Source organism: Mixophyes fleayi, chromosome 1 (assembly GCF_038048845.1).
Source record: "Mixophyes fleayi isolate aMixFle1 chromosome 1, aMixFle1.hap1, whole genome shotgun sequence".
NCBI classification, from domain to species: domain Eukaryota; kingdom Metazoa; phylum Chordata; class Amphibia; order Anura; family Limnodynastidae; genus Mixophyes; species Mixophyes fleayi.
The window spans coordinates 410,082,334-410,103,646 of NC_134402.1; the positions used below are offsets into that span (position 1 = coordinate 410,082,334).

General features: G+C 41.2%; 2 protein-coding genes across 2 annotated transcripts in view; one reads left to right on the forward strand and one right to left on the reverse strand.

Moving 5' to 3' along the window:
* SCAMP1 (secretory carrier membrane protein 1) overlaps positions 1-21,313 on the forward strand; it is a 457,689-nt gene that overhangs the window by 277,152 nt on the left and 159,224 nt on the right. The gene's annotated exons all lie outside the window — the stretch shown is intronic.
* The window catches only part of ARSB (arylsulfatase B), a 103,552-nt gene that overhangs the window by 19,891 nt on the left and 62,348 nt on the right, over positions 1-21,313 (reverse strand). The window contains exon 6 of the mRNA XM_075182248.1: positions 10,692-10,762. Coding sequence (XP_075038349.1) covers positions 10,692-10,762 — 71 coding nt within the window. The remainder of the gene's footprint in view (positions 1-10,691; positions 10,763-21,313) is intronic.

Below are 21,313 nucleotides of genomic sequence, written 5' to 3' on the forward strand. Positions count from 1 at the left end.
GCGAAAGACTGCAAGGAACAGCAATCTTTATCCTCATACCCTGCGGGTGAGGTAGATCTGTGTGCCCACCAAAAGCAGAGCAACAGTGAAGTAGAACCACTGCCATGCTACAAAGGATCAAGACAGAGACGGATACCCCATGGTTGGCTTAAGGATACTGGAAAAGTATTGTAATAGTGACCCCTTGTGTGTTATAGGCTATACTAGCCCCACTCACTGACTCTTGCCAAACTCACTTTAAAAATTAAATATTAAGTAGATCATAAAATTGTAAAAAAAATTAAATCCAGACCCCTTGTCACAGTTTAAGGTATAAGAAGTGGAAACAGTAAGGAATCATACTCTGCTTTTCTGACTCTAACAGAATATCCTGTTATTTCTCATTCTAATATGCCTCAATGATGAAGCCAGACAACTGAGGCTTGATGTTTCTGCTTGAAGAACTGCAGCTAGACCATTTGGGGGTAAATGTATCAAGTGGCGAGTTTCCGGCGGGTTTGAAAAGTGGACATGTTGCCTATAGCAACCAATCACATTCTAGCTATCATTTATTTAGTACATTCTACATAATGATAGCTAGAATGTGATTGCTTGCTATAGGCAATATCTACACTTTTCAAACCCGCCGGAAACTCACAGCTTGAAACATTTACCCCTTGGTCTCTATTCGCGAAGTACTGAAATTTTTGGCTATAAACCACCAGTTGATTTAAATAGATGATGATGACTTTCTGACTTGATTCAGTTAGTTAGACTTGATTCTAGCATATGATCTTTGGTGACGGTTAATAATGCCCTCTTAACAAGGGTCATGTTTTATGCAATAATGGACTCTAATAGCACATTTGGAGAATATAATTTGACCCATCTCTCAACTAAAAGGACTGTGCAGACCGCCCCCACATCCAAACTCTCTCTCTAACCAAGACCAGTGCTGCCTTACTCTGCATTATCTAGACAGGGCTGCCTGAAAAATTGTGCAAGTCGGATTTGTCTACTAAAAAATAAGCTGGAAAGTGCAAGCTCCTGTGTAACTGAGAAAATGTGATAAGATCTCTTAAAATGTTTTTTTTGTCCACTTTTTTTGTCAGAGCAATCGGCAAAACATACATTTTATTACAATTAATTTGTTACCATACATCTAGCCACAAAGCTTTTAATACATCACATTTTATAGATCCTATCCAACGAAGTCAATTAAAAGTCAATTTAATATTTACTGTTTCTAAACAGAAATAGTTCATTACTTGTATGAACGGAAAAAGGTATTTTTCATCGATCTGCAACATATTTCAGCGTTTGGCACATTCATTGGTGACATCAACATTTCCTTGCTGCAAGATCTGCTTTTAATAAAATAATTCAGCTGAATCTATCCTACTGGGCTTTTCCCTCAATTATACTGGCTGCCTGAGCTAAACACACATCTGACCAGACAGCCATAAATATTGACCACTCCTTGCTCTCACTAAACATAAGAGAATATAAGTCATTATTGTTATACTTTCTACAGGACATTGAAATAGTGACATATTATCTGAGGTCATCGAGAAGTTAAAGCAATAACAAAATTAACAAAGTGCATAATAATCAGTCCAAACACCAACTTCCTATTTTTTGCTGAAATGTATTATTTGTTTATAAAATAGTTAAACGTACAAGTGACTAATGTCCTATAAACCCCAGCAACATCAAGCACCATCTATTTTCCACTCCGTGTTTTCTTGAGCCTGTTAAGTAAAATTAATCACAGTCATCTGCCAAAATAAATAAGTTGCACGGTGGATCCTTTTGAAGATTGAAGTTTACACCTCCACTTAAAATTTTGTTGTATCATAAAACAAGCTAACAACCTCTAAGCAAAATATATATAAGCTACATCATTGTGGGGGTTTTGTTCCTGGAGGTTCCAGTTCTATGGCAAGTTTCCAAGATCCAGAAAAGCAGAGTGTATGAAAAAAAAAAAGACCATTTCCTCCCTAATGCTTCCCAGATGGGCTGCACTGAATCTAACAGTGGGTTTTGTAAGTAAAAATCAAATAGTCTGCCAATGTTGTATTCTTCTACATTAGGATGAAAAGGGGAGGAAAGTCTCTTTTGAGCAGGTGAGTTGAAGACTTGATCAGTTTTGACCAAGACCAATCGACTTACTGGGCAATTGTTCATAACATTAACAAGATTAAAATAGTAAAAAAAAACTTCATACACAAAAAGCTAAAAAAATAATTAGATAAAACTCTGCTACCAATGCTAATGCCGCTGTTGGGAGCAGCGTTGTTGAAATTCCTCATTTCTAGCCTCTTCCTTCTGGCATACTTACAATCTGTGTAATGTGTTGCCTTTCTCCAGTTTTATTTGTTAACCAAACCCCAGTTGGATTTGAACTAGTATGGTGGAAATCCAGTTGGAACAATGACCCCTATTGTCGTGTGTCATCGTTCACCCTAGCAGTGCAGAACAGGCAGTGGGACATGACCTTATCTGCTCTGTCACCTGGGTATCCAGAGTGATTTCTGAACAAACATACTGTGGAATACGTTCATAGAAAAATACTCCCTGATCTGGTTGTCTGGTGATTGCCAGGTTGCAGGATATATGGGGGAGGGGGAACAGTGCACACTGGCAAGTCTGCACCCAAAGGGCCTAAGTTAGTCAGCATTTACACCAATACCAAATAAACCTTTATGAAAAATATCATTAATACAATATAATATTTGAGCATGCAAGAGCAAAGTGTAATATACAGCAGCAATACGTCACAATATGCACGAGTCTCAACACCAGTTCATACAAGATAATGGTACACCCACATGAAAGCCTAATCATTCATCTAGATCACCAAACAGCTGGATCAGCGAATAATTTGGCTATACATGTGTATGGCCCAGACCTGGTGATTCTGGCATCGGACTGAACGTATAGCTCAGAAAGTAGAGGGCACCTTTTACCAACACGCCAATATGGGTCATCACCAACCAGATTTTCATTCTGAGCAATAGAATAAGACTAGGGGGTAATTGTATCATACTCCGCATTGCACAAGTCGCCGGAAATCGGCGACTTGACAGCTAAAATTTTAAGCGGCGCTGCCTTGTAAAGGCAAATTTGCCTTTACAAGGCAGCGCCGCTTTAAATTTTATCTGTCAACTCACCGATTTCCGGCGACTTGTACAAAGCGGAGTATGATACATTTACCCCTAGATCTGAGTTTGATCCTTCAGAAAGACTGTTCTGGAGGAGACAGCTTAAAGCAGCGTACCTAATTAGGCACTACTTTTTCAATTAAATGATGCTTCCCCTTAGTGGAACCACAGGAACTGCATGCTGAAACAGTTTTCGTAGGCAAACCCTGGGAGAGGATGGGGGGTAGTTACCTGGACCATCTCACAGAAAAAAAAGAACACCCAAGTTTTACCAGCCTAGATCACCTCACCTAATGAAAGATCCAAAGGATCTGTCCACACTAGACTACAAAAGATTAATCACCAGATAACATTCAGATCTTTCTCTTAGGTTAGGTACACGCTACAGAAATATTCTCCCGCTGTGTTATCTATAACGATTTTACCAACGACTAATTAAAAAAAGCCCCTATCAGCATGCCGATTCATGTGTACACACTATACACATTTTACACAATTTAACTTCAGGTCTGTGCTCTTCATCTTCATAACCATCGGCTCAAAAGATCATGATTCTGTAAACTTTATGGAGATCCTAATCATGAGTACATACACACTGCAGAATTGGAATGACATTGTTCCGTCGTTGAACAAGATTTTTAGTTCAGCTTAAAAATCAAATGAAATGATACGTTAAGCTTTTGAACAATAAATCGCTCAACGTTGCACTGTACACATTATATGCAATAACAGGCCGAACAGTCGTTTATTGGATGATAAGTCTGATAATCATCTGAAAACCCTCTAGTGTGTACCCAGCCTTACTCTGTATCCCAGTCATCTCCCTTCAACTCTCTTCCTTGGTACCCAGCGAAGGAGACAATTATGCAGTTGCTCACTACTATATATTAATAGCATAAGTATGACTTTTATGAGTGGCTTATTTCTATGATGCCATTGTCTGAGCAGAGCACATCATATACGAAATTAAAGGTCTTGGTCTGTAGATTTGCAGAAAAATATTGGTGTAATTGGTTGCATCATTTTGGCGTTATTTTGCAAAACGTCCCCCTGCCATTTACAACAATGGATTACCATTGTCTTCTGGAAATTGTGACAGTTGTCAATACACCTGTGCAGCTGCTGGGTGGTCTGGAAACTGTGACCGTTATTTGCAGCCACATATATCAGCTCATCTTGCGAGGACCATGCTCAGTAATATCAACTCGATGGAAGAAGTTATACATATATTGTAGTGTATAAAGAAATTCTTTTGTTCCTTTTTAATATAGTGATTGATAATATAGTTATTTATTCATTATACTCATTTGAAACACTACATTATATGTAGAAATTTTAACAAAGTTATTGATTTCTGTTAATAATGTAATTTAATCATTACATTTCAGTTTAATTTAAAGCGGTTACTGGCGGGTTTCTCTAGTTTTTTTTAATTCTATGAACTATATAAATATTTTATATTTTGGCACAATACAACATGGGGAGTCACGTAATATATGAGATGCCTGACACTGTAGAGTGGTCATAGGCTATTCTTCACATTTAACTTGCCATGATAATTGAATAATCATTTTTCAAAATTAAAATATTTGCCATTATATTACATGCAGTGTCATGACATATAATAGAGAGACTGTCTGCAGTACTTACTGATTCAGATATCAATCAGCGAGTAAATCGAATGATAGGACCGAGTAACTGCGCTTTCCGATAGGGCCTTTGAAATACCGATTGGTACACATTCATGTTTTTGGTTAATACATGCGGACAATTGTGAAGAGGCTGGATTGGTGAGATGAGCAGTCACTCAGAGGAAAAGGGGAATGATTGAAGCATGGACTGCTTATTTAGCATAGGAAACTTGTAGCTATTAAGAAAGCAAAAAATGTGAAACCTGTAAGAATAGTTTGAATAAATAAGCAGAAAGTGCATTAAATTGTATGGATTGTGAGGGGGTGAGATAAATAACTGAGAAGAAGGTATAAGAGAAACAAGCAATATAGATAGAGTATAGAGACGGATTCAAACGAGAAACTGCTAGTGAACAAACAGCAGACAGTAAAGTAATCAATCAGTATGGACTCCTCGGGGTGCAAGAGCAGCAATTAACAGGCAGCAAGCATTTGAAAGTAAAAGTATATTCAATTTTAGTGGAAAATACCTAATGACTGGTGAGAATATACAACAGGATTTGAGAAAGACTGGTGTAAATATACAATAGGATTAAGAGATTTAACATTGATAGGGTTGCAACTGTGCAATTACTTCAATGCACTGTGACACACTCCATACTGTGCATTTGAAAGGTGCAGTTTTTGCTGGGAAAATACAATAAATCGATATAGGATTATGAGCAATATATGAATAAAGGAATATTAATAACCCCCCTCTAATAAATTTGATAGTGAGCTGCTACTAAACTGTGGTTGAAAATTATACTGGACTAAAGCCATGTCTCTGATTAACTCTTTCTGGTGAAGACTATAAGGCTATGTATCAGATTGTTATATAAATTATACAAATTATAAAATATGATAAAAACTAAACGAAAATATATTCAAGCTCCTTCGTGAATATTCTGATTCTTGGGAAAGGGACCCTCACTTCAAATTAATACATTTTAAGACACTTTTCTCTCTCTTTTTACAAACACATTTAGAAAATGTTCTAATATTTCACTAATTTATAAATATTTAATGAATAATAAAGTATAGGACGATTTCATGGCTGGTGTTGACTGAGTACCCCCACATTATATATGAGATAAATATATTATACCAGTGGTCATATTGGAGATTTAGAAGTGGCGGTATGATAACTTATTTGTACACTGAAATTTAAAGTTGATATTTGTGTGCTACATGAAAAAAACAGTCAGTATTTAACTTATGTGCAAAACAGAATACTAATTTGCACCCCTTGCATTGTAACATGGTTTTGTCCAGGAGACTGAAATAAGAAGTTTCTTAAGTTAAGATCCTTAATGAATCAGGTCCTTGGTTTTAAAATTTTCTAAATAACCATTTTTGAATGTGTCAAAGTGTTAATGTAAGACAATGTACAATTGTTTGTGTTATTTCGTTATTTGTTCAATCAGTCTTCCTTTATTATTACGTTGAAGACAGAGAAGTTAAGCGCATCTCCCTAGATAGTTGGATATTCTTCTATACATGTGTCTCACTCTATCAGTCATGACAAATACCACACACAAAGGTCTGTTTCACTGGTCACCATATGCTACTGTGAACTGTTCTTGATCATGGACTGTTTTCTGTGATTCACTTAAAAGAAATACGTGGCAGACTTAGAAATCTGTATGAATGAATGAAAACATGAACACATATTTTACAATTATATTAGAAAGCTTAAAGCAGCAATTTTTTTTTTTTCTTTAAATAGCAAGTACCTTTGAAGCATGCATCATGCATTTATCTTAGCTATCCTCCTACAAAACATTACCTTCTTTTCAAAAGCTCTGTTTGGTAAACAAAAATGACCACCAGGCGCAGACACAGTCAGTCAGTTTGCTACAGGGAGACAGGCTTATATGTCTCAGAATGCCATGTAAAGCAGATGGAGAAGGTAGGAGGATATCCCCATGCATACAGAGCTCTGAGGGGTGGGCCAAAGCGTCTCTGGCCACTACATCATGCCATGTGACTGTGGTTGCCATGGTGGTCTAGCATCACAAATCATTAATAGTAGCCTGAGGGGGGAGGGAGGGCAAACAAAAAAAAAACAACACTTTTTTTTTCCAGGAGATTACAGCTTTACGATTTTAATGCTATGGTGTGGTGTCCTGTCAGAACTAACACAATCTTCATTAACTGAAGAAACAAAAGACAACAAAACATTAAGGAGATTTATTGCAGCCAATAAAAGACGCCCTATATGTGTGTGGGCCTGTTTGTTTCTACTACTTGGAAAATCAGTCATAAATATCCAGGAATAACTTTCTTAAAGAGAACACATCAGGTTCTGAATTCCCATTTTATTTATACATAGTATAATGTGTCTTTGGCATGATGCATAAAAATGGGCAGCACCGTGGCTTAGTGGTTAGCACTTCTGCTTCACAGAGAAAATATATTCTCGGCGCTGTAACACTCAGTACTCAAATAATTAATTGATAAGTGACCAAATACCCGCAGCTGAATAAAACTTGTGGGTTCTATCAAAAAGGTAAACAATATACAAAAGTATCAGCCAGCGCTGGAACATCGGATATCACCACCAATAACTTAAGCCGCGATATTGATGTATGAACCACAATTGTTATTATAATAGTATTAACATATGATACATCTTGCAGTGTTCTGATATAAACACCACATATAAAAACAAATATAGGATATTAAAAAACTGATAAAAATGGCTCAAATACCAATGATACCAGAAAAAAAACAAAAAAAACCCTTATCTGTGTGAAGTTTGTATGTTTTCCCCATGTTTGCGTGGGTTTCCTCCGGGTGCTCCGGTTTCCTCCCACACTCCAAAAACATACTAGTATGTTAATTGGCTGCTATCACATTGACCCTAGTCTGTCTCTCGGTCTGTCTGTGCATGAGGGAATTTAGACTGTAAGCTCCAATGGTCAGTGACTGATGTGAGTGAGTTCTCAATCATGGTACATCCCCGAAACATGCAGATTTTAAAGTGACGAGTCTGTTTATTTTTAGAGGATTGCAACAGGTACCTCTAATATCTGCATGGTCCTCAGCCTCTTTGATCACAACTTGTTCAGGGCCATAAGAACCTGTACTATTGATTATTTGTTGGCTAATCAATTTTTAATAAATATATATGAAAATTAATTTCTCATCACTGCCATAGGAAATGATAATTAACGTATAGAAAATGCCAGGGGTCCTTGATTTGAATTGTACTGCTGGTTCTCAAACACATAGACAAGTCACTTGGGCTACATAGAGTAGATCAGCTTGCTTAGCCTTTCTGGGAGAATGCAATATTGCTTTGAAACTTTTCAATGAACCAAATTAAAATTACAATAAATGTTGGTTTAAAATTTCCAGTGCTCTACTGAACCAGTTACGTACTGCTATCTGGTAAGCCAGGAACAAAATTTTGGCACATCAATAGTTTTTCTAATCTTTTTTGGGTGCTGTGGTTAAGGTCACAGTTTCCGTAAAGCTACTGACGGGCATACGCGAGGTAGCACTTATGTACCAATAGAAGAGGCGCATTGTGGGAATAGGCTGTTTGCAATTTACCAATCTGGCAAATGCACACAAGATATACCATTTGAAATGAGCAATTCTTCCCCTTTAACAGCTCCATTTGGGAATTGCCAGTAGGTTAGAAGAAATCTGCTTTTATAATTGGTTCACCTTTTCAATAACATGTTATACTCTTAAAGCAATTCTCTGGGCCTGACCCCAACGTGAAGCTTTGATTCTATAACTGTATGTCAACATCTTTTAACATACAGGGCCTACAGGGAGTTAGGTCAATTGTAAACACAAGGAAGCAAGGAAGTCCCTGCATAGGGAGCAGAAATCAAAAACTAGGACTTAACTTTGGATGACAAGAAAAATCTCAACACGTAATGAAAAGAAGATGCTAATGTATAAAAAAAACAAAAAAACAACTTAAATGAGCCAGGGTAAAATCTCATGCATGACCCTTCCGAGAGAAGCATATTAGATGACTCACAGATTCAGTATTGTTTATCTTCCCTACTTAGATGTTTATTAAGAACAATGAGAAATGATGTTATGTTTTTTAGGGCTATCCCACAGGAAACAGGGGATTGTAGTATGATGGAGCTCCTAAGTACGTTCAAAGCTTGTTAAAAACAATGATCTCTTTACAGCATTTTCCATTATGCTCTAGATATTTTAGAAGTGTGTAATGATAAACAGTGACACAGCTGCAAAGGCTACTGCGGGTGACCCTTAAACTTTTCTACATTACCTCATTACTGTAACAGGACGACTATTGGGTAAACTGTATGGAATCGTGATATAAATTTTATCCTTTCCAAAAAAAATTCCCAAGGGAGGTTAGTAATTTTTATGAGTTTTATACTTACTACCCCAATCCTCAGAGACAGTATTCCAAAGTCATTCATGCCTGTATGCAGTCTACACAATCAATAAAAGGGTGACATCACTTCTTATTATTATTATCATTTACTTAGCGCTGATATAATACACAGCGCTGTACATTGACGGGGTTATGATGTAAACCAATTATATACAATGACATAAAACTGAAGGTAAAGGAACTTACAATATATGAGGTTTGGTTAAAGTTAGATACACAAGGTAGCAGAATAACAATTGTATCTGCTGGTCAGGAAGTGAATGTTACTAGTACGGCAGCAGCATAATCGGCAGCTAATCATCAAATCATCGCTGAGTGTTCCAAGCAGTACTGCCAGGAACACTTGAATGAGAATTTAACTAGAATTTGGGACTCAATCTCAAAAAGTCAGGGTTCTACCATCTTCCTGCTAACAAGCACTCATACCAGAATTCCCAGATCAAATATCCAGTTATAGAGTGGGTAATATTTAAAAAAAAATAATTAAAAAATGGTTTATTTTATTTAATAAAATATATGATAAGTGAAACATGATGGCATGGGCTTATTGCACACACTAACGGATTGTGCTCATTAACTGACTGGATTCTCCAGTGGTCCAGATGTTGCTCAACGTTGCTGATTGTTTTGAGCCAATAAGAAAACTACTGAAACAGCTCTCCCAATAGTTGTGTGTAGTGCCAGCGTTACTGATTAATCACTGTTCAGTACTCTCTGCTAAGATATAAGCTGTATTTTACCTATTTAACCATCACAATAATGCATACTGGTATGTGCATGGTTCAGAGTCCAGTTTATTGATAGGATCAGTTTTTAAATAGCACCACACTGCTTTCATTGCACTTCAGTTAATCCCATTTTATAACTATTGAAGTTTTACCATATGACGTCATGTAGTCTACATAAGCTAGTTGCAAAAGGCTACTCTTCCCAGGCCTGGATCTGACACCTCGTAGACCTCCTACTTACAACTTTATTTCTCCATGGTTCAGATGGGAGACAAATGTCCGACTCCATGGTGTGGGCGATACGTACATCATGCTGAATTTATTTTATTTATTGTGTCTGCGGCCCTTAGTAAAAAATAATAGCTACACCCTAAATCAGTTATTTTGAACAATAAAATTTGTTAGATTTGACTATATAAAAAGGAGGTGCCTGTGGAAGACCAATCAGGATACACAAATTAAAATATAAGAGTAACCTAAAACCATTGTTTGCTGTGCCCCCTCTGAATAGTTCTCCCTAGACATCCGCCTTATGTAGCAGCAACGTTCTGGAATCTTTTCTTTGCATTTGCAAATGTTTTTGATTAAATGATACTAGAAAGTATCTGAATCTGAAGAATGAAATGGATTCATGTGGTTGCGGCTGTAAGATTGTACTTTTACAAAAAAAAAAAAAAGGATAAATAAAAGACTTTAGTAGAAGCTTAATAAAGCGTGGCATGAAATGAATGGAATAGAAGAGTGTGATACTTACACGGGAAGCTATCCACATAGAGGGGGTCTATGTTATGCAGAAGTTCCAGCCTAGGGGATGGGACTCCTTCACTAAGAAGAAAGAAAAGCAAAACATTACTCTCCTTCTAACATCTGCTAATTGCATACTCTATTTTAATACTTCCTCTGTTATAACGCTAGGAAATAACTGGCTTGACAGTAAACCATTAAACACATTTTTCTCCCCAGCTGAGGAAAATCTCACATAGAAAATGAAAAAATACAGAGCAGTTCCGGCAAAGCATTAGAAGAATTATATATGAATACATTATGTATACAGTTTATGTAGGATAAGGTTTTGTTTTATTATAGAATGGGATTAACAAATGTGATTTCTTATTGCTGGGTGTAATTTCTGGCTCAAGTAAATTTGATAGAGATAGAAAGGAATGAAGGAGAGAAATTAAGTATTGTTAAAACACAATTGATCAAAATGTTAAAGGCCAATTCTATGACTCTGGTCCCGACCAAAAATATCTCCTTAGCTGCAGTGGCTAAATTAATTCCTAATTTAAATCTCAGCCTATGGGTATCAAACGGAATATCCTCATTCTCTCAATTACTAGACGATCAGAGTTTACTATCTTTTACACAAATAAAGGAAAGATTTCACCTCCCTTCTCAGGAATTTTATAAATACCTGCAGATCAGACATTGGTTTAACTCCCTTCCCAGACTAGGTCTACCCATTACATCACCACCGCCCTTGTTGTTCACTAAATTAACAAAAGGAGATAATAGAGCCAGTATTACCTTCTGGTACCGCTATACCCTCCCCTCTACATCAGAAAATAAAACCAAAATACAATTGCAGTGGGAATCTGATCTTCAACTAGAGTTGGAAAGTGAAGATTGGGAAGCCATTTTCACAAACTCGTTCCGAATGTCCAAATGTATAAATCACACAGAAATGATGATAAAATTAATTAATAGATTGTATCTTACCCCAACTAGACTTCATAAAATGTGGCCTTCCCAGTCAAAACTTTGCTGGCGGCAATGCAATATTCCGGGGGATTTGATGCATATATTCTGGAATTGTCCCCATATACAGTCGTTCTGGGTACAAATCTTCCAGCTAGCCAATAAGGTTACTAGACAAAATCTCTCTCCTACCCCGGAGGTTGCGTTGCTGCAGCATTACCCCCCCCAGTTTCCATCATATGCTAAATATGTCTTTAGTCACATTCTGATTGCAGCAAGAGCCTCCTTAGCTCAAGGTTGGAAGTCACCACAGAGACCCTTGATATCGAAAGTAGTGGCCAAGGTGCAATTCAGCTTTGAAATGGAAACAGAGGGGATGCCCTACTCCACTGCCACCTCGTCCCCGATAATGAAGTGGTTCAGCTGGCATGTGTATGTTACGGACGGAGAGGGAGCGCGTCCAGACCGAATAGACTCTGATTTACTACCTGCATCTCCTACACTTAGCGAAGTTCCCCAATGTCCCTATTAGCAGTTCCATGGTGACCATTCGACCAGTGTAACTTTCACGAATTGGAAGGGATCCTATTAGGTTCCCTCCTTTATGTGTTCAATATGGTTTAACAGCAGAATTGTTTAATGTGTTCCCCCCACTATGTACCCCTTCAATCCTTCCCCTTTTTATTTTGTGTCCTTTCCTTACCCCCCATCCCTTTCTTCTTTCTGTACCCCATAATTTTTGAAAAATTAATAATAAAAATACTATTGAAGTTAAAACACAATTGATCAACAAGGGTGAATATATACGTTTTGTTTTTTATTCTCTGGCAAAGATGAAGTACTACATGTCCTAACATAGTCATCATAGTAAACAATATAATTATCTTGCACTGATGATGTCAATTTATATAAGTCTAATTTTACTTTGAATTTAGGTTTTCCTTAAATGCCTAAAACATCAAATATATAAAACACTAATTCAGCCTGTGTAAATATTTTTAGCAAGAGCAGGAAAATTAGTAGGATAAGTCCTTATTTGGGAAGCAGGAACATGTAATGCTGTAAAACGTTAATCTTCATAGGGCATTGAGTCATACGAGCAACTTCAATGCAAAGCAGCCAGCCAAAAATGAACAAAATTTAACCAGAAAATACACAAATATTTTCATGGACTTTTGTGAATGTGTCTGTCACGGGCACTAGGAGTCTTTACCCAGGGATCACCAGATGTTAGGCTTACCAGAGCAATGTAGATGGTAATAGGGTACTCTGGTAGCTGGGTGATCACGGAACACGAAATGATGACCGATGAGATGCTCAGGAAAGTCTATGACTAGCAACACTGGTAATACTGAGGTAATGATTCACAAGGAACTGTATGGACAAGGACACGTGAAGGTAGTCAGTGGTCTGCGATAGCAAGTTGTACCACTGCTATAGTGAGGAGGAATGTCCAACAGAAACAAGGAGGTGATGAGAGTCAGCGGTCTGCGGGTAGCAAGTTGTACCGCTGTCTGAGTGAAGGAATGGAATCCAAGTGGAGGTATCCAGGTAGTCAGTGGTCTGCGGTAGCAAGTTGTACCACTGCTATGTGAGAGGATAATGGAACAGGTGATACCGGAAACAGGGATCAGTGGTCTGACATCAGCAAGTTGTACCACTGCATATATATGTGAGGAGGTGCACGGGGGAAGACTGCAACACAGGATATACACAGGCACCTTATACACGATCCACAGTAATATGCACAATAAAGGTATATATATATGTAAATGACTGATCAGGTCTGCAATCTAGAAAGTCTCTTGAAGTAGTCCAGCACAATGATAACACAGTCAATGATGGCAATAGACTCAGCGGATAGCAGACTCCAGAGAGAACCAAACACAGTCCAGCAAGATATGCAATACACAGCACAGTCAATGAGAAGTATGCATACCGTGGTTCAGCAGAAGCAGTCAGATGGGATTGCAGCGGTACCTGAGCGGCTGGAGGCCGACTGGATAGGAAGTCCCTGGATAGGAGAAGCAGCGGTCTAGCAGGTGCAGCGCACAGGTGAGCAGACCGACAGGGACACGAATCCACAGGAGTCAGCAACACGTGGAACTGGACTCATAGGAAACCCAGGAGAATGGAGATGATCCAGCAGAGGGTAGTAGAAGAGATACAAATCCAATGCTGACAGGAGGGTAGAGGCCAGTGGAACACGTGAAGGCGTGGAGAGTGGATCAGCAGGAGATGGACGATAGCGCTGACCACAGCGGCAGGACTCAGCGGCACACGGAGGTAACCAGTAGCAACCACAGGAACCAACAGCGATGGGAAACAGGAGTGCAGCGCAGGGCAGGAGCTGTAGATCACGAAGTGTAGCAGATGGTAATGGAAAGCGGCAGTCTCGAGGAAGTCACAGCAAAGATGAGATGAGAGTGTAGTGCACGGAGGCAGCGGATAGTAATCAGCTGGCAGTCACGATGTTGAACACAGGCGAGTTGCAAGCAGGAGACTGTAGTGCACAGAGGCAGCGGATAGCAGTCAGCTGGCAGTCACGATGTTGAACACAGGCGAGTTGCAAGCAGGAGACTGTAGTGCACAGAGGCAGCGGATAGTAGTCAGCTGGCAGTCACGATGTTGAACACAGGCGAGTTGCAAGCAGGAGACTGTAGTGCACGGAGGCAGCGGATAGAAATCAGCAAACAGACTTGATGAGAAGCAGGTGAGTGAGGTAAAAGCTGGAGTGCACGGAGGCAGCGGATAGCAATGAGTAAACAGTCACATAGATATAAAATAACGTTGAAGTGGTGTAGAAGACTGTAGTGCACGGAGGCAGCAGATAGGAATCAGCAAACAGTCATGATGACACAGTTGATGGTAGAAGTGGTATGGAACCACAGTAGTAGAAGTGGTTTGGAAACCACAGGAATCAGCAGCACTGAATACACAAGTAATACAGGAACACCTTCAGAGACTCATGAGGAATGAGACTCCAAGATCAGGCAACGTGGTAGTGACCACAGGTGCTTAATATAGGGAGGTTGCCTGATCTGCCAATTAAGTTAAAGGGGTATACACTGAAGTATAGAAAAGGGCTGCGCATGCGCAGACCCTCAGGATGGTGGACGGCCACGGTTCCTAAATGTCCGGGAAGAGGCACTCACGGTCCGGTGAGTGACAGTACCCCCCCTTTTAAAGGTGGGCACAGAACGCCTGGAACCGGGCTTGTCCGGATTTTTGGAGTAAAACTTCTTCAAAAGGGCAGGAGCATTAAGATCTTCAGCTTTGATCCAAGAGCGCTCCTCAGGACCAAAGCCCTTCCAATGAACGAGGAAGTGGAGGACTCCTCGCGAAATTTTTGCATCTAGTACCTCGGTAATCTCAAAATCCTCCTCCTGATGGACTTGAACTGGCTGCGGAGCTGAGGGAGGAGTTGAAAAACGGTTGATAATAAGAGGTTTGAGCAAAGATACATGGAAGGCATTAGAAATCCGAAGACTCTTAGGAAGAAGGAGTTTCACACATACTGGATTGATGACTTGAATGATCCTATATGGACCAATAAAACGAGGGGCGAATTTCATGGATGGAACCTTCAAACGAATATTTTTTGTGGATAACCAGACACGATCTCCAATTTTTAGTGGTGGAATAGCCCGCCTCTTCTTATCAGCGAAAGATTTATATTTGACAGATGTCTTCTTTAAACAGGTTCTAACCTGAGACCAGATATTTTTAAAGGTCTGACAAACAGTCTCCACCGCAGGAACTTGGGTGGGCGGGAGGGCAGGAAATTCCGGAAAAGACGGATGGTGACCGTAAACCACAAAGAATGGAGTTTTGGATGATGACTCATGGTACATGTTGTTATGGGCGAACTCAGCCCAAGGGAGTAACTCTACCCAGTTGTCTTGATTGGCTGATGAAAATATCCTTATAAAAGTCTCAAGATCTTGATTGACACGTTCGGTTTGTCCATTGGATTGTGGATGGTAAGAAGATGAGAGTGCTAATCGTATGCCCAAGGTTTTACAAAGGGCTCGCCAGAATCTGGACACGAATTGTACTCCTCTATCAGACACAATCTCAGATGGACATCCATGGATACGGAAGATCTCTTTAATGAAATGTTCAGCCAGGATAGACGAGGAAGGCAAACCAGACAGAGGAATGAAATGAGCCATCTTCGAAAATCTGTCCACTACCACCCAAATAGTGTTATGGTTCTTACTAGGTGGTAAGTCAGTAACGAAATCCATACTAATATGGGTCCATGGTTTGGACGGAATGGGTAGTGGTCGCAGCAACCCTGCTGGGGTTCTGCGGGAGGATTTGAATTGCGAACATAATTCACAGGAAGCAATGAACTCTTTGACGTCTCTCCTCATTGAAGGCCACCAGTAACTTCGAGAGAGGATCTCAAAAGTCTTGTGTTCACCGGCGTGTCCAGAAAAACGAGAGGCATGGAACCACGAAAGGATTTTCCTCCTTAGAGTAGAAGGCACGAGGGTCTTCCCAAATGGTAGCGTTTTGGTGGATGAAGCAGCCAGTGAGATACATTTGGGGTCTAGAATGGTATGGTTGGAAACCTCTTCTATATCAGAGGACGTAGCAAAGGCTCTAGATAAGGCATCAGCTTTTTTGTTCTTGGCAGCTGGTTTGAAGGTAATTATTAATTCAAAACGGGAAAAGAAAAGAGACCATCTTGCTTGACGAGGGTTCAAGCATTGGGCAGACTGGAGATATGACAAGTTCTTATGATCCGTGAAGATCGTCACCGGATGGCGAGCTCCCTCCAACAAGTATCTCCATTCCTCTAATGCGGCTTTGATAGCCAGTAATTCCTTGTCTCCGATGGTATAATTCTTCTCTGCGGGTAGGAGACCCCGAGAATAGAAGGCACAAGGGTGGAATTTTTGCTGTTCCGAGCGTTGGGAGAGAATAGCTCCTAAGCCCACATTAGAGGCATCTACTTCTAGGAAAAAAGGGAGTGTCACATCAGGCTGACGAAGGATTGGAGCCGAAGAGAAGGACTCTTTTAATGTTTGAAAGGCTTGGATAGCCTCAGTAGACCATTGCTTAGGATTAGCCCCTTTACGAGTCAGGGCCACAATAGGAGATGCAATGGAAGAAAAATCTTGAATGAAGCGTCTATAGTAATTGGCAAAACCTAAAAAACGCTGGATGGCACGAAGAGTAGTTGGCTGGGGCCAATGTAGTACAGCATTTACTTTGTCAGGATCCATCTTCAGACCAACTCCGGAAACAATATACCCCAAGAATGGAATCTGGGGTAATTCGAATGAACATTTTTCTAATTTACAGAACAATGAATTTTTCCGTAGCCTGGAGAGGACTTCTGCCACATGTTGGTGGTGAGAAGGCAGGTCCTGTGAAAAAATCAATATGTCGTCCAGGTAGACGACGACACATACATATAATAAGTCCCGAAAAATCTCATTAATGAAGCCCTGGAAAACAGCGGGGGCATTACATAGCCCGAAAGGCATTACCAGATATTCGTAATGCCCGTCTCTGGTGTTAAACGCCGTCTTCCATTCGTCACCGGAACGGATTCTGATTAAATTGTAAGCACCACGAAGATCCAACTTAGTAAAAATACGGGCTCCCTTGATGCGGTCAAATAGCTCAGTGATCAACGGAATGGGATACCGGTTCTTGATAGTAATGGCATTGAGTCCACGAAAATCTATACAAGGGCGTAATGATCCATCCTTCTTTTTGACAAAGAAGAACCCAGCTCCAGCGGGCGAGGTGGAAGGTCGAATGAACCCACGCTGGAGGTTCTCCCGTATATATTCAGATGTAGCTTGAGTTTCAGGTAACGAGAGTGGATAGACCCGGCCTCTGGGAGGAGTCTTGCCAGGAAGAAGATCAATCGGACAATCCCAAGAACGATGAGGAGGAAGACGTTCAGACTGAGCTTTATCAAAAACATCGGTAAATGAAGCATATTGAGGAGGGAGTCCCGGTGAAATAGCTGAAATGGAAGCTTGCTGTACCTTGAGAGGAATGACTTGGGAAAGGCAATGATGGTGACATTCAGGCCCCCAAGACGTGACTTGAGGGGTGCGCCAGTCAATCTGGGGAGAGTGACACTGAAGCCATGGAAGGCCTAGGACAATCGGACTTGTCGTAACAGGAAGAATTAAAAACGATATCTCTTCATGATGCAGAGCACCAATCTGAAGAGTTACTGGAGACGTACTCTGGGTGATGAGACCGTTGATGAGACGTGATCCATCGATAGCCGTCACAGTAATGGGAGTTTTTAAGGTAATCATTGGTAGAGACCATTGATTAACTAACGATTTGGAAATAAAATTTCCTGCTGCTCCGGAATCAATCAATGCCTGTGACTCAAAGGTCTTGGTAGCAAAGGAAATAGTCACATCAAAAGCGCAGACTTTAGATTTCATAGACGATGGAGAGGACTCCAGGGACCCTAACTTCACCTCTCCAGAACTAGTTAGGGCCTGGCATTTCCCGATCTCTTAGGGCAGGAGCTGAGGACATGAGTGGAATCAGCACAATAGATACAGAGTCTATTCTTGACTCTTCGTTTCCTCTCCTCAGAAGATAACTTGGAACGTCCAATCTCCATGGGAATCACAGCGGGTGACACTGGACGAAATTGAGGGTTAGAGCGAAAAGGTGCTTTAGCAGAAGTCGTTTTCTCAGCCTCTCTTTCACGAAATCTCATATCAACACGATGGCACAGAGAGATCAAATCTTCAAGTGACGAAGGAAGCTCTTGGGTAGTCAGTGCATCTTTAATTTTATCGGAAAGCCCCTGCCAGAAGGCGGCAACTAGGGCTTCAGTGTTCCACTGAAGTTCAGAGGCTAAGATCCTAAATTGAATGACGTACTGGCCTACAGTATGAGATCCTTGTCGCAGACGGAGGATGCTGGAAGCAGCGGAGGTCACACGACCTGGTTCATCGAACACACTTCGGAATGTAGAAATGAATTTGGCACTATCTTGTAATATTGGATCGTTCCTCTCCCACAGAGGGGAGGCCCAAGCCAGGGCTTGTCCTGAAAACAAAGAGATAAGATAGGCCACTCTGGAACGATGGGTAGAAAAATTTTGAGGTTGGAGCTCAAAATGGACTGAACATTGGTTAAGGAAACCCCTACAAGTTTTGGGGTTTCCATCGTACTTTGACGGAGTAGGCAGGTGAAGCGTGGAAGCTATAGACACCTGGGATGGCAATGGGGAAACGGAGGAAAGCACAGGAGCTTCAGTAGTAGCTGTCACAGTCTGTCCAGATGTTCCTTGGGAGGTTAATGACTGATAACACTGAAGTAACAGCTGTTGGCGGGCATCCTGTTGCTCCACACGGCTAACCAGATGTTGCAGCATCTCTTTGGCGGTAGGTTCCACATCTGGGTCTGTCATGGCCTGATCTTACTGTCACGGGCACTAGGAGTCTTTACCCAGGGATCACCAGATGTTAGGCTTACCAGAGCAATGTAGATGGTAATAGGGTACTCTGGTAGCTGGGTGATCACGGAACACGAAATGATGACCGATGAGATGCTCAGGAAAGTCTATGACTAGCAACACTGGTAATACTGAGGTAATGATTCACAAGGAACTGTATGGACAAGGACACGTGAAGGTAGTCAGTGGTCTGCGATAGCAAGTTGTACCACTGCTATAGTGAGGAGGAATGTCCAACAGAAACAAGGAGGTGATGAGAGTCAGCGGTCTGCGGGTAGCAAGTTGTACCGCTGTCTGAGTGAAGGAATGGAATCCAAGTGGAGGTATCCAGGTAGTCAGTGGTCTGCGGTAGCAAGTTGTACCACTGCTATGTGAGAGGATAATGGAACAGGTGATACCGGAAACAGGGATCAGTGGTCTGACATCAGCAAGTTGTACCACTGCATATATATGTGAGGAGGTGCACGGGGGAAGACTGCAACACAGGATATACACAGGCACCTTATACACGATCCACAGTAATATGCACAATAAAGGTATATATATATGTAAATGACTGATCAGGTCTGCAATCTAGAAAGTCTCTTGAAGTAGTCCAGCACAATGATAACACAGTCAATGATGGCAATAGACTCAGCGGATAGCAGACTCCAGAGAGAACCAAACACAGTCCAGCAAGATATGCAATACACAGCACAGTCAATGAGAAGTATGCATACCGTGGTTCAGCAGAAGCAGTCAGATGGGATTGCAGCGGTACCTGAGCGGCTGGAGGCCGACTGGATAGGAAGTCCCTGGATAGGAGAAGCAGCGGTCTAGCAGGTGCAGCGCACAGGTGAGCAGACCGACAGGGACACGAATCCACAGGAGTCAGCAACACGTGGAACTGGACTCATAGGAAACCCAGGAGAATGGAGATGATCCAGCAGAGGGTAGTAGAAGAGATACAAATCCAATGCTGACAGGAGGGTAGAGGCCAGTGGAACACGTGAAGGCGTGGAGAGTGGATCAGCAGGAGATGGACGATAGCGCTGACCACAGCGGCAGGACTCAGCGGCACACGGAGGTAACCAGTAGCAACCACAGGAACCAACAGCGATGGGAAACAGGAGTGCAGCGCAGGGCAGGAGCTGTAGATCACGAAGTGTAGCAGATGGTAATGGAAAGCGGCAGTCTCGAGGAAGTCACAGCAAAGATGAGATGAGAGTGTAGTGCACGGAGGCAGCGGATAGTAATCAGCTGGCAGTCACGATGTTGAACACAGGCGAGTTGCAAGCAGGAGACTGTAGTGCACAGAGGCAGCGGATAGCAGTCAGCTGGCAGTCACGATGTTGAACACAGGCGAGTTGCAAGCAGGAGACTGTAGTGCACAGAGGCAGCGGATAGTAGTCAGCTGGCAGTCACGATGTTGAACACAGGCGAGTTGCAAGCAGGAGACTGTAGTGCACGGAGGCAGCGGATAGAAATCAGCAAACAGACTTGATGAGAAGCAGGTGAGTGAGGTAAAAGCTGGAGTGCACGGAGGCAGCGGATAGCAATGAGTAAACAGTCACATAGATATAAAATAACGTTGAAGTGGTGTAGAAGACTGTAGTGCACGGAGGCAGCAGATAGGAATCAGCAAACAGTCATGATGACACAGTTGATGGTAGAAGTGGTATGGAACCACAGTAGTAGAAGTGGTTTGGAAACCACAGGAATCAGCAGCACTGAATACACAAGTAATACAGGAACACCTTCAGAGACTCATGAGGAATGAGACTCCAAGATCAGGCAACGTGGTAGTGACCACAGGTGCTTAATATAGGGAGGTTGCCTGATCTGCCAATTAAGTTAAAGGGGTATACACTGAAGTATAGAAAAGGGCTGCGCATGCGCAGACCCTCAGGATGGTGGACGGCCACGGTTCCTAAATGTCCGGGAAGAGGCACTCACGGTCCGGTGAGTGACAGTGTCACTAACTTGGACAATGAAGTGAAATGGCAGTACAAAGAATGAAATGTTTGCTTTGTACAAATACACAGCAATATATTGTTTAGGTTGGTTGTTATTTATGTTAGAATTCTTCAAAAATCAATCTAAACAAAAAGGTATACTTACAAAAAACATATGCTGAATTTGTCCTGAAGTCACACGTAGCATATCATCATGCGCCTGATACTTTCATGAATAGCCATGCGAGGGGCATATGATTAACATGTGGGGAGGTCCGAGTGGCA